At 40.6% G+C, this 12,342-nt stretch overlaps 1 protein-coding gene across 8 annotated transcripts in view; it reads right to left on the minus strand.

Annotated features, from left to right (window-relative positions):
- IWS1 (interacts with SUPT6H, CTD assembly factor 1) overlaps positions 1-7,073 on the minus strand; it is a 65,578-nt gene extending 58,505 nt beyond the window's left edge. For 7 of the 8 annotated variants that reach the window (XR_003793880.1, XR_003793883.1, XR_003793881.1 and 4 more), the window contains exons 1-2: positions 6,766-7,044; positions 4,587-4,705 (exon numbers count right to left, since the gene is read on the minus strand). Coding sequence is in view for 3 of the 8 variants with exons in the window: in XM_029224857.1 (XP_029080690.1) it covers positions 4,587-4,705; positions 6,766-6,799 (153 nt within the window). In the remaining 5 variants the exon portion in view is untranslated. Of the gene's footprint in view, positions 1-4,586; positions 4,706-6,765 lie in introns of all 8 variants that reach the window. The other variant, XM_029224858.1, reaches the window with a different exon arrangement.
- Between the last annotated feature and the right edge of the window lie 5,269 nt (positions 7,074-12,342).

Here is a 12,342-nt window from a genome sequence, read left to right on the forward strand (position 1 = left end):
ATGACATTTTTCAAAAAACTAGAAAAAATAATCCTAAAATCTCTATGGAACCACAGAAGATACTGAATAGCCAAAACAATCTTGAGAAAGAACAAATCCAGAGGCATTACATGCCCAGATCTCAAACTATATTACGAAGCTACAGTAGTCAAAACAGTATTAACACTGGCATAGAAAAGAGACACATAGATCAACCGAACAGAATAGAGAGCCCAGAAACAAACCCATGCATATATGGTCAAATGATCTACAACAAAGGAGCCAAGAATATACAATGAGAAAGAATAGTCTCTTCAATAAATGGTGTTGGGAAAAGTGGACAGCTACATGAAAAAGAATCAAACTGGATTACTTTCACACCATATACAATAGTATACTCAAAATGGGTTAAAAACTTAAATGTAAGACCTAAAACCATAAAGCTCCTAGAAGAAAACATATGCAGTGCACTCTTTGACACTGGTCTTAGCAATGTTTTTTGGATATGTCTCCTCAGGAAAGGGAAACAAAAGCTAAAGTAAACAAAGGAACTATATCAAACTAAAAGTTTGCATAGCAAAGGAAACTATCAACAAAACAAAAAGGCCACCTACTTAATAGAATAAAATATTTGCAAAAAATATATCTGATAAGGGGTTAATATCCAAAATACACAAAGAATTCATACAACTCAACATTAGAAAAACAAATAACCCAATAACGAAATGGGCAGAGGATCTGAATAGACATTTGGCCAAAGAAGTCATACAGATGGCCAACAGACACATGAAAAGATCAATCATCATCACGGAAATGCACATCAAAGCTACAATATTACCTCACACCAGCTCTTATGGCGCAGTGGTTGAGAGTCCGCCTGCCGATGCAGGGGACACGGGTTCGTGCCCCGGTCTGGGAAGATCCCACATGCCGTGGAGCGGCTGGGCCCGTGAGCCACGGCCGCTGAGCCTGCGCATCCAGAGCCTGTGCTCCGCAATGGGAGAGGCCACAACAGTGAGAGGCCCGCGTACCGCAAAGAAAAAAAAAAAAGACAAGAAATAACAAGTGTTGGGGAGGATGGGGAGGAAAGGGAACACTTGTGCACTGTTGGTGGAAATGTAAACTGATGCAGCAAATGTGAAAAACAGTAGCAGCAACTTAAATGTCCATCAATTGACAAATGGATAAACAAAATATGGTATATCCAAAGAATGGAATATTACTGATCACAAAAAGGAATGAAGTACTGATACATGCTACAACTTGGATAAACATTGAAAGCATTAAGTGAAAGAAGCCAGTCACAAAAGACCACATGTTATACAATTCCATTCATATGAAATGTCCAGAACAAGGAGGGGTTGGGGGGTGGGGGTGATAAGGAGGTAACAGCTAAAGGGTTTCTTTTCAATGTGATGAAAATATTCTAAAATTGACTATGGTGATGGCTGTACTACTGTGAATACACTAAAGACCACTGAATTGCATACTTTAAAATGGGTGAATTGTATGGTATGTAAATTTATCTCAATAAAGATATTTGAAAAAAAAAGGTGATATTTTTAAAGGTCAAATTTGACACAAAAATCCATGATGAAAAAAATACCAAAATTTAAATACTAGCATACATACGACTAAGTTTTCCTTTTGCTTCAGGCTCCAATATGGACCAGTAAAGCACTGTTACTGATCCTGACTTTAAGATTTTGATTTTTTTTCATCATATTTTTTGCATTGTTTTAAAACATTATCTTGATCTTTTTTAACAGTTTCCTTAGAGATCTAAAGAAACACATGCAGAATGAGTATTATAGATAAAATGAATTAAAAAACAAACCAAAAAAACAAACCACAACTAGCCTGAACTCCAAAATGCAAACGGGAAAAACATTATTTGGAAAAATCACGTTGTGAGTACCATCTTGCAGCAGGCAAAACAATGCCCCCACAACAGATGTCCACATCCTAATCCCCAGAACATGTAAATATGCAAAAGGGATGTGCAGATGTAATTAAGGATAGGAAGATTACCCTGGATTATCTGAGTAGGCCCAGTATAATTACAAAGGGTCCTTATGGGAGGGAGGCAGGAGGGTCAGAGTAAGAGACAGACATGTGAGAACACAAGCAAAGGTCTGAGAGATTTAAAGATGCTACAGTTCTAGCTTTGAAGATGGAGGAAGAAGCCATATGCCAAGGCCTGTACAGCTAGAGAAGGCAAGGGAGCAGATTCTCCCTTAGAGAAGGAACACAACCCTGGTGCCACCTTGATTTTAACCCAGTGAGACCCACTTTGGACTTCTGACGTCCAGAATTGTAAGAAACAAATCTCTGTTTTTTTAAGCCACTAAATTTATATCAGGTTGCTATGGCAGCAATAGGAAACTAATACACATCTTTTAAGCTTGGGGGCTATAACCTGCACTGCTCCATTTAATATAACTGTACTCTTTCAAGGGTACAATTGGCACTCAAACTACTAGAAGTTTAGCAAATTAGGATAACCCTCCTGGAGGGGAAAATCTACGAAAAGCACAAAAATATGTTCATGGCAGACTTCATTTATAACAGCTAAACAGTCTAAATGTTAATAATCAGGAAACTGTTGAATAATAGCCCATCCATATTATGAAATATTATGCAACCATTAAAAATTACACTTAGTGGGAATCTTTAACGACATGGGGAAATACTTAAGTATAATGTTAAGTGAAGAGATAAAAATGTTATATTGATACATAACATATATAGTAAAAACACAAGTAACTTAAAATGTATACATACGTTCTATATAAGGAGAACAAAAATGCAGGAGAAATGATGTAAAAAAGTTAATAGTCATTTCTGTGACAGGAGTATGCTGACTTCAATTTTCTTCTTTAAACTTTTATATGATTTCCAAATTTTCAACATGCACATTTATTTATTTAGAATCCATCTCATTAAAAAAGTAGTTGAAAAAAAGAAAGTCAACACTACATTTATACATTTATAACTGAAGCGTGAAGCCATCAATCTCCTGATGCTGTTTTCCAAAATGGAAAGTTAAGATATTATACACTAAATAAACTGTAACAATGTTTATGTTATCAAATAATTTCTACCTATCAATTACATTTTAATTAGAATTTAGTCTAAATGCTTAAGAGTGTACCAAAAACTGACGTCAAAATAACTAAAAGATAAGCCTTCCTCTCACTTCTGATCTCACCTGCCCCCTATTTATTCTAGCCACAACGGCTACCACCTTAGATCTTTGTTAGGAACGTTCATCCCCTACATAGACACGTGCTATTCCTTCACCTCCTTCCACATCTTGATTCAAATGTCACTTTCTCAATAAGGCCTACGTGTACCTCCCTATTTAACACTAAAGCCTGCCCTCCACCTTGGCACCCTTCACTCTGTTCAAACTTTCTTCTTTCTCCACAGCATTTATCACCTCCTAACAAATTACAATTTTTAAAAAGAAGTGTGGAGGGCTTCCCTGGTGGCGCAGTGATTAAGAATCTGCCTGCCAATACAGACAGGGGACACGGATTTGGCCCTGGTCCGGGAAGATCCCACATGTTGCAGAGCAACTAAGCCCATGCGCCACAGCTACTGAGCCTGCGCTCTAGAGCCCACAAGCCACAACTACTGAGCCCGCATGCCACAACTACTGAAGCCTGCACGCCTAGAGCCCGTCCTCCACAACAAAAGAAGCCACCACAATGAGAAGCCCGCTCACCACAACAAAGAGTAGCCCCCGTTCGCTGCAACTAGAGAAAGCCCGTGTGCGGCAACGAAGACCCAATGCAGCCAAAAATAAAAAAATTTTTTTTTAAAAAGTGTATATTGTTTAATGTCTTTCTCCCCCTGCTGGAAAATAAATCCAAGGAGAGGATTTTCGTGGCAGTGGAACCTCATTTGGTCACTCAAAAGAGCCTGACACATAGCAGGTGCTCAAAAAATATTTGTTGGATATATGAATAGACTAGTGATATGTCAAAGGACAGAGTCAATAATACAATCTCTAACAACTGCATCTACTACTTAAAATTGGACAATTTTCTGTGCATGTGCAGTCAAGCAAAATATATGGTATATTGGCCATCTTTATCATTCCTACGTTTCAGTTTGTGTTTACCAAAAACTTACACCTGAATTATTGGAAAATGTCCCAATTTTATTTTGTTAACATTGTGCAGTACAGCCTGTATAACCAGGGAAGCAAATTAAAATCATATAAATTTAATAGGTGATAACCACCATCACTTTCTATTTCAATTGATGTTTCTTCAGATTGCAAATCCGCACTGCCCCACTAAGACATCATTCTGGGAATGGGGAAGCCTAGTCAAATATCAAAAGCCTGGCCTATTTTCTGAATCAATAAGCACAGTTGAAACTGCCTAATATCCAAAATGGGACTCAATCCTTATTTCCCTGTGATTTCATAAGTAACCAGACTATCCCTATTTATTTACTTTTAAAGCAGTTATCTATCATTTTTGAAGGGTTTGAAGCCTAGACCCTAAGACAGGGTCTCTACAACTCCTAAATAAAACAGGTCTCATAGAATATGCAAGGGAAAAGCCTCCCCAAAGATGTTGTTTAGCCAATACCTCTGAATGACGTTCTACACTTCCAGTGTCTGATCCAGAGTGCTGCTCATTTACATCATCCTCAACGTCTGACCCTGAATCCCGTTCATCCTGTACTGGGGTAGCGCCACCATCATCTGCTTAAAAATAAAACAAAAACCCACTTGAGGTGTAAGATGGACGACATCTACAACCGAAATGAACACAATGAATCAAGAAAAATGTAAGAGCAAGAACAAGTGTAAGAGCACTGATGAGGCATAACTAATGATGCTAATCTGGGAATAAGACAACAGTACAATACTTACATAAATACCAATAATCATAACTTGTATTGTTGACACATGTGGCAGCGAGAATATATCATTAAAGGAATATGAAGCTTAATAAATATCACTAAGGACCAAGTCAACAAACTAATAGTGTGCACTTTATTTCAACTTTATGTTAAAATAACTGAGTCTGTTTTCTCCATAGCACTACTTACCACCTTCTGATGTACTACATGACTTTCCAAGTTAGTTTTGTTTAATGTGCTTCTCTCCTCGCTTGAATGAAAGTGCCAAAAGAACAGGGATTTTTGGTTCACTGCTGAATCCCTGGAGCCCAGAACACTGTCTGGCACAGTATTTGTTTATGAATGAAGAACACAAGGAACTCCAGTCCAGAAATAGTGTAAACTCCTTAAAGTAAAGCATATACTACTATACTATTATAAAACGAATTGTTACCTATCTTTAACCAATACTTTAAAAATACAAAGTAAAATTGTACTGAGAGGAATTTAGAGTTGTTGGAGAATATGGGAAGCCTTGGTTAGGAGTTTACTAAAAATAAATAAATTTTTAAAAATGAAGCACTCAACTATAGGAAAATCAAAAAAATGTGTAAGAATGAAATCAGTATCATACTAATGAGCTTCTCTACTTAGCTAAGGAGTAAATAATATATATATTTAATATTTAATATTCTTATCATATAGTCATAATAAAAAATTCTGAAGTGTAATGAAAATGTATGCTTCAATGGTTAGAATATGGGGGAAAGAGGGCACAGAGAGGCTAAGACCCTGTCCTAGCATAACAGGAAATCGTTACACAATGCCTAAAAATGATGCAACGAGATAGCATAAGTTAGGAATACAGGGATGAACGTCAAAAAATGGCTAAAAAAATGAAAAGTCAGGAAATTGCTAACTTTTCATGTCTTTCAGCCCGTTATATACACATATTACATATGATTACTTATTTAAAAGTAATTTAAAAACACAAATGAACTGACAACTATTTTTGAAAACATCAGGAAACCGTTTAAAGCAAAACAGCAGTATGTGTTTGGAAACGTGTTTGCAGTCACTACCATTCGCCATCACATAATAAGGAATCGAAGTGAACTCAAAACACAACGGAGTAATTAACGCTTAGAAAATTATTTAAGCTCTTTTGATAGAGAATACTCAATGGAACTAGGACACAACAGGAAAGCAAAAGTAACGTTTTTATTCCCCACGAGGTTCTGCCTTATTCGTCTTTGGATCTCCGGTGGCTAGCACGGTGTTAGCAGAGGGGGTGGGCCGTGTTTACAGACTAAACAGGAAAAGAAAGAACTTCAGTGAGGAGAAAGGGGAAAGATCTCAAGGTGAAGGAAAGGAACAAAAATCGCTAGTAAGCCCCAGAGGAACACGCCTTATTGTAAAATATGTATACAACTCAAATACGGGTCCTACGTGTTTGTTCTTTAATGGGAGAAACTAGTTTGCAGGCGAGATCAAACTAGTACCAACTCCTAGTGAAAAGTCTACATAAGATCCTGCAACCCCACTGAACAGCTAACTCCCTCGGATTCTCGAAAATCACTCTCAACTCCTGAAAAAAATCCCCTATCAGTAGACCTTCCCTCGTACTTTGCACACAGTGTTTGATGTATGAAAGTGGCTCCCTAATGCAGCAACGTCCTTCGCCGATTCAGAAGACAACTGTCCCTCTAAAATCCCCTCTCCGAGGTTCTAACTTCGGGGGCCGCAGCCCGTCGGCGGGCTCTCAGCGCTCAGCCTCACTCCACGTTAGACCCAGTCGGCGGAGGGAAAGTCTCCGGGGCGTCCTTCCCCTCCCCACCCCTCCCCCGCGGGAGGGAGTGCGAGGCCAAGCCCGGCCAAATAACCGCTCCGCCCCCAGCCCTGTCCCCTAGGTCCGGGCCCCACCTGACTGGTCGCCGCTGTAATATTCCGAGTCCATGGCAGGCGGGTCTCGGCGGGGAGTGTCTGCGCCCCGCGCCGCCCCCGTCACCTCCTTCCCGGCTCTGTGACCACCGACGGCGCGGCCCGGTGCTCAGAGGCTCCCACCCGACTAGAGGCCTTGGAGGCTGCGGAGATTAAGGCAGCAACAGCTGCAGACGCGAACAATTCGACCTACAAAGCCCGGGCAGGCGAGGCCGTACCCGGAAGGCTGGCAAGGTGTGTGGGTCACCGCACTACTTCCCAGAAGCACCTCTAGGGCCAAAATGGCGCCTGCCCACGACCCTCAAAAGAATTCAGTGCGCAGGCGCCGTCACCTGTCATCCGGCCAATGAGGAGGCGCAACGGTAATGACGCACGACACGACCGGAAAGGAGACTACTGGGAAAATTGAGCGGGAGCCGCGGCTGCGGTTAAAACCTTCCCTTAGAGGAACCTGGTCTGTTCCCCATGGAGATGATAATGTTACTGTATGGGTTCTCCGTCCGCGCCTTGTTCGAGGACCTTCTAAGTTACTCTTCTGAAAAATGAAGACCCGCTAAAATTGAATTTTCCATCATACGGAAATTAACTGTTGTTCCCATCATGCAGCGAGGCGCTTGATTCCCGCCCTTAGTACGGAGAGGAAGTGGCGCATTGCCCTCTGGGACTTGTAGTTCGAAACCTGGCGAGGTAGGCTGAGTTACCAAGTGGCATGATCAAAAGGGCCTCTTTTCAAGGCATTTTTCTTCCTTTCTTTTTAAAAATAACGACTTAACTTTCATCTTAAAAAGCCATTTGGTCAACAATACGAAGTACAGGTTTTTGCTTCCAGAAGAGTCCCCCCTAATGAAATCTTGAGGAAGTCACACTGTTGAACTTTACTTGAACACTATATGCTCCCTGGAGACAACAATGGTTAGAAACTTCCTGACCTGTCAGTGTTCCCAGAACGGCTCACTGTAAAGAACCATCCTTGTCCCTATCTCTTAGGTAAAACTCACTCTCCACCCTTTTTCATGAGTCCTGTAAGACTTACAGAAGACCCCCTTGTTTACCTGTGACAAGGCCAAAGACCTTTCCCCATTTTTCTGAACCTGCTCGTAAGGGCGGACTCAGATCCTCAAACTTCCTGTTCAAATCTTTGCCCTCTAAAACTAGCTAGATACGGAGATAAATATTTTCTGTTCAGCTGACTGATTGAAACTTCTGATTGCAAATCAATCCCGACTATAAATCATCCCACCTTCCTCCCTATGAAAGCCTGAGACAAAACCACACAACCTAGACATTCTGATCTTCATATCTGGTGTGCTCTCCCTATTGCAATACCCCAAATAAAGTCTATTTCCTTGCTTGTTTGTTTTTCTCTTAAATAAAGAGGACAATGTTACTACCTTTGGATTGGAGGAGGGCCAGAGGAGGTATAAGCAAATGTTCCCCAGCAGGTATAGAATTGCAGAATTAGGGCCTTTTGTTAGTGACAAAGCATACACCTTGAACTGGATTTCTGGGCATGCCTAGCCTGCTGTAAGGCCTCATGTGGTGCCCTGAAAGGTCCGTCTCCTACCTTGGAGTTGAGATATGTGAATTCCCTGATGCTAGCTTTGCTATGAATTCTCAAAATGCCTTTAATGTGAAGCCACATTCCAGCTTTGATAATCCTGGAACCCTTTGTTAGCCAGTCAGAATATGCTGGCAGAACCCAGTTCTGGGCTCCAGAGAAGGACATGAAAAGAGAAGGAAGAGAGAGGGATGGTTTCTCTGGAAATTGTCATTTTCTTGCAAGAGAGTTCATGGGCATTCTTGCCCCTGTATAGTGGAAACCAGCTTTGAAATCCAAGTCTGCCCCTTCAGCTGTAAGAATGACATCTTCTCAGGCTGTTGTGAGAATTATAAGAGAAAGGAATTAATGGTGCCTGGAACCAAGATGCAAAATTAAAATATTCATTTCCTTCCATTTAATAGAAGAGGCCCCAGGATCTAAGCTCTCTTCTAAAGAGAGTGGGTGAGATTGTACCTGTGTAATAAGGCAAGGTGAATAGGGCAGAAGTCCAGGAAGAGATTAAATGGAAGGGAACCCACTGCAAATCCTGCCAATAAAGAACTTGTAATTTCACAAAAGGTACAAGACCAACAGCCGTGAAAGTAATTGGGCTAAACGATGTAATTACAAGAGGATAATTGCTGAATTTTAACATAAAGATTCTAACTGTCCTGGCGGTTTGGAGAATGGAGAGATAGAAGTGGACTGAACACACAGTAATGTGCGGAGCCCCAGAAGGCTGTAAGGAAGTGTCAGATCTATTTTTTGTACTCAAGAAGCCATTAACTTAGTGAAACAGGACAAACTTTTTGAAATAAACATAGAGTCTTAGTCAAAGCATTGTGCCTGTAAATGCAAACACAGCTCCAGGAAAGTTTTCCAGAGTCCCTTTTCACCAGCTAGCTGTCCTTCAGAGCCCCCAGTGGAGAAATCCTGGAGCAGCACAGGTGTGCTTTTCTGAGTCCTGGCTGCCTTGCATCTTGGAGACCACCATCTCTCCAATCCTCATTCCTCTCTCCAGTCCCAGCACAGCTGGTCCATGCTGGTGGTGGTAGAGAGGCTCTCAGGGGGGGAGGCTGTTTTTCCCACCAAGGATAATAAGGACAGAGAAGAGAGGAAGGGAGAAGTGAGCTTGCAGCCATCCAGAACTCTCTTTCCCTTGGCTAATAACCCAGAGACATATAAGATTTATCTGACCAGCCTTTTGAGACACTGTAACTTGATGAACATGTCTCGGAGTGAAATGTTACACAATATAAAGAACAGCTTGGAACTGGCAGAGCTTCATACTGGGGGCTCAGAGATCTGGGTTCTGGGTCAAGCTCTGAGCTTATTGTGTCAAATGAGGGAGTTGAATCAGAAGATTTCAAGGCCCTTTAATTTCATTATTCTATGTCAGAGAAACCAGGTCTCCAAGTCTGACCTGCCTTCTTGTGTTTGAGCCACTAGAGGGCCCTGCCGGTGAAGAAATGAAAGAAACAAGTGCGTTCTAAGCCTGCTCCCCAGGTCTGTGCACTGTTCTCACACCCCAGCCCCATGACTCACTAGGACACACGCAAGATGTGTCCTGCCAAGTCATTTGTAATATTGAAAAGTGGGACTCGCTTGAAAGCCCATTAATAGTGGTTAATGAATCACTAAACATCAGTACCATGGCACTCCACACCGCCACTAATACAATTGAATTGAGTCTTTAGCTCTCATATGGAAGGATCTCCACAATATATGAAGTGAACAAAACGGTCATAGAATACTATAAGTGGTATAACATTATTTATGTGAACAACCAAAACAGCAAACAAAAACCCAACCTAAGAATTCCTTCATAAAAATAGAAGGAAAAGAACTTTCTAACAAAGATTGAAAGCTAAAAGCCATAAAAGGCTGAAAATTTTGACTAAACATAAAAACTTTAAAAAATAATAAAATAAATGTAAAAACATATGCGTAGCAAAATCCACACACCATTATCAGAACCAAGAGATAAATGATTAGGAAGTTAAAAAAAAAGTATTTTTCAACTCATATCATAGACCAAAGGGCTAATCTCCCTAATGAATATAGAGCCCCTAGAAATCAATAAGACTAATAACTCAATAGAAAAATGGGCAAAGGATATGACAATTCACAAAAGAGAGAAAAATTTTTATAAGGAACAAGGTTTTTTTAAATAAATTTATTTATTCCTTTATTTATTTTTGGCTGTGCGTGGGCTTTCTCTAGTTGCAGCTAGCGGGGGCTACTTTTCGTTGCGCTGCACCGGCTTCTCTTTGCGGTGGCTTCTCTTGTTGCAGAGCACAGGCTCTAAGTGCATGGGCTTCGGTAGTTGTGGTTTGCGGGCTCAGTAATTGTGGTGCATGGGTTTTGTTGCTCCGCGGCATGTGGGATCTTCCCGGACCAGGGATCAATCCCGAGTCCCCTGCGTTGGCAGGTGGATTCTTAACCACTGTGCCACCAGGGAAGTCCCGAGAAAATTTTAATGGCTTTAAGATGCATGAAAATATATACTAAAGTAAGATAAAAGCAAATTAAAATTATATTGAGATACTAATTTTCACTTCTCAGATTGCAAAAATCTGATAACATTCCATTGGTGAGGCTATGGAGGGAGAAGCCCTCTCATAGGGTGCTGGTGGGAGTATGTTAGTGTAGCTCCCTAAAAAAAGCAATCTAGCAATGTTTATAAAAATTACAAATGCATATGCCCTTTAGCCTAGCAATTGCACTTCAGAAAATGTATCCTACAAATATACTTTACTATGTGCAAATAATGTATCTACAAAATTATTCATTGCAGCACTATTTGAAAAATACTGGAAATAACCTAAATGTCCAAACAGGAATGATCACAAAATTATGATACACCTGTACAGTGGAATGTTACGTAGCTATAACAAAAAACAAGAAAACTCTCTTATGTACTGATATATAAAAGATTTATAAGCTGTGAAAAAATGCAAAGTGCAAAACAGTATGTCATCTTTTGTGAAAAGGGGAGGAGAACATATATTTGTAACTATATCTTTTAAATTTGAAAATCGTATAAAAAACAAAATATTGGTGTCTGTCAGGGGAAGGGAGGACAAGGAAAGAGGGTGGGAATAAGCTTTTAAGGTTTTTAATAAACACATAACATTTACTCTTGCTCCACGTGATAACTCCTATACAACTCTATTTAATTTTGTCATGTTATATCTGTGAAAATTGATAAGCAGAAGCCTCATTTAAAATGGAGTCAGAAGGTCAGAAAGGGGAGCTCTTATGCCCTACTGCTCCACATCAGTTACAGACCCGACAGAAAGAAGTATCTTTGCATGTCCAACAGGAAGAAGATTACTGCTTTACTACCCAGCAGGAGGAAGGAAGAAATTTTCCTTGCCTGGTAATAGGCAGCCAATGAGAAACGGTCACACCTTAGCCAATGAAAAGCCACTACACTTCAAACTCCCAGTTTCCTCCAATGGACTCCGTTTAACAGCCCCTCCCAATGCCCCCTTCTCTATAAAGAAAATGGACCTCTCCTTTGTTCACTGGGTGAGATTGCAGTTCACCATAGATTGCATGTCGTGGACATGAATGAACATTTTGCTGGCAAAATAACTGGCTGTTTTATTGTTTTAGGTCAGCATATCAAATTAACTTCACAGCCCATATCTTGAAAGCTTACAGCCCATAACTTGAAAACCGGAAGTGCCAGTCTCCAGTTGCCCATGGTGTGGAAGCTACCCGGACCAACCTGCTATGATTGGGCCCCATCTCTAGGCCCAGTGATCCAGGCAGAGATATCTTCATGGATTCTGGTCTTGCCTTTTATAGAAACCATAGGTGTGTGCCCTGCCCTGAGCAAAGCCTCTTCAACGCACAATTATGTGTGTGGCTGAATAATTATTCAAGTTAAGGGCTCTTTGTTTTTGTTTTGTTTTAGTTGGTTTTGGTTTTGGTTTTGGCTTGTGGTGAGGACCATATCACTGGAAGTGTGGGAGCAGAGACTACCTGTGTGTCATAAAGGGGTTCAGCTT

This window comes from Monodon monoceros, unplaced genomic scaffold (genome assembly GCF_005190385.1).
Source record: "Monodon monoceros isolate NGI ecotype Baffin Bay Population unplaced genomic scaffold, NGI_Narwhal_1 Super_Scaffold_16, whole genome shotgun sequence".
In the NCBI taxonomy this organism is placed as follows: domain Eukaryota; kingdom Metazoa; phylum Chordata; class Mammalia; order Artiodactyla; family Monodontidae; genus Monodon; species Monodon monoceros.